A 1,738-nucleotide genomic window follows, 5' to 3' on the forward strand; every position below is an offset into this window, starting at 1 on the left:
TGTGTGTGTGTGTGTGTGTGTGTGTGACCTTAGTAAAAAGCCTCCACCACTGCCAGTTCTTGAGTTTGAGGTAGCAGGCGCAGTTCCTCTGGATCACCTTCATGGCGGTCAGTTGCTGCTGACGTTTACTGAAAGCTCTGACAACACACAAAAACTACTAAGCAGCGAGAGCTGGAAGAAGTACTCAGATCGAGTACTAAGTAAATGTGGCAATACTAGAGTGTCAAAATATTCTGTTACAAGTAAAAGCCCTGAAAATTTGACTTAGGCAAAAGCATTAGCATCAAAATATACTTAACCCTCCTGTTGTCCTTGGGTCAAATTTGACCTCTTTTAACAATGTCTATACCATGAATATGCTATTCTTTTTAACCAAATTACCACAAAAAAAGGATGGATTCAATGCAACGCTCTTTGCAAATAAAATCACATTCATTGAATTTCAGGTGTAAATTGAAATTGTTTCAAATCAGCAACCTGACCAAACTCCTCCACTCAACATTCCTCTGATCTTAACTATTAGCCACAATAATTCATAATTTCTGCTTTTTTAGCTCAAATATTAGGTATACAGTAATTCTTTACAAATGAGGGTTATTGACCATAGATTCCAAAAAGTAGTGTAAAACTACTGGTAGTAAGGTGGTGTTAGTGAAATAAAAAATAAATAATGCGCTGAAAAGGTCAAATGTTGAAAAAAGGGTAAAAAAAAGGGTGGGTTAAACAAGGGTTAAAGTACCAAAAGTGCACATACTCATTATGCAGAATATTATATATTATATCTCTGGATTGTAATTACTGATGCATTCATGTGTTCATCTCTTTAATGTTGCAGCTGGTGAAGGTTGAGCTCAGTTACATTTAGTGAATTCCCCCCAGGATCAATAAAGACGATCTTAATCTATTAAAAAAAACATCATGATTCATTAGATTGTGTTTTGTATTAATAATCTGAATCTGCAAAGTAACTAAAGTTGTCAGATAAATGTAGTAGAGTAAAAAGCACAATATTTACGTCTGAGATGTAGCGGAGTAGAAGTATAAAGTGGAAATGGAAATACTCGAGTAAAGTACAAGCACCCTAAACTTGTACTTGCGTAGCAGCGTCCAGTCGAACTGGTTCTCTTACTTGCGGGCCAGGAAGCCTCTCGCTTGTGCCTGGAAGGCGATGATGACAACGGTCATTTTGAGGTCTCTCTCCTCCTCCAGCTGGGCCAGGACTCCCGTCCTGAAGAACATCTTACTCTGACCGATACGGTACAGGTTAGGATCCAGATCCAGGTGCTTCACCTGCAGGACAGCAGAGCACAGCAGAGCAGAGCAGAGGAGTGTGCTTAAATGACAGAAATCTCTGCTTCTTTAAACATCATTTTCAAGTAAATTCATATTCAAATGACATGTTCATTAAAGTTGTGGAAGCTGTTACTGTGGACAACCTCTCAACTTTTAGTATGCAGGTATTCTCCAAACAGAACAGACTGCATCAGCAGTATTATATTGTATATGTGTGATAACATAAAACTGTCCAGTTCCATCTAGCTCACCATCAAACAGCACGCCTGCTTCCCATCCATGAAGCCCTTTGGGATGGCATTGGCAGCCAGAATCTCATATCTACAACCACAGAAAAAACACTTTGTTATCACTGACTGAAGAGGTATGTACATTGAGGTTCAAAAGTAAAAATTTGTATTAATGTGCATAAAGAAGCCAAGAAAAGATGGAAAAATCTCCAAAA

At 38.4% G+C, this 1,738-nt stretch overlaps 1 protein-coding gene across 2 annotated transcripts in view; it reads right to left on the reverse strand.

The window, feature by feature from the left end:
- Window positions 1-1,738, reverse strand: part of LOC116702948 (myosin-11) — a 39,474-nt gene that overhangs the window by 19,527 nt on the left and 18,209 nt on the right. For both annotated transcript variants that reach the window (XM_032537504.1, XM_032537503.1), the window contains exons 20-22: window positions 1,545-1,614; window positions 1,130-1,290; window positions 29-137 (exon numbers count right to left, since the gene is read on the reverse strand). In XM_032537504.1, the coding sequence (XP_032393395.1) occupies window positions 29-137; window positions 1,130-1,290; window positions 1,545-1,614 (340 nt within the window). The remainder of the gene's footprint in view (window positions 1-28; window positions 138-1,129; window positions 1,291-1,544; window positions 1,615-1,738) is intronic.

The sequence above is a fragment of the Etheostoma spectabile genome, chromosome 15 (genome assembly GCF_008692095.1).
Source record: "Etheostoma spectabile isolate EspeVRDwgs_2016 chromosome 15, UIUC_Espe_1.0, whole genome shotgun sequence".
NCBI lineage: Eukaryota > Metazoa > Chordata > Actinopteri > Perciformes > Percidae > Etheostoma > Etheostoma spectabile.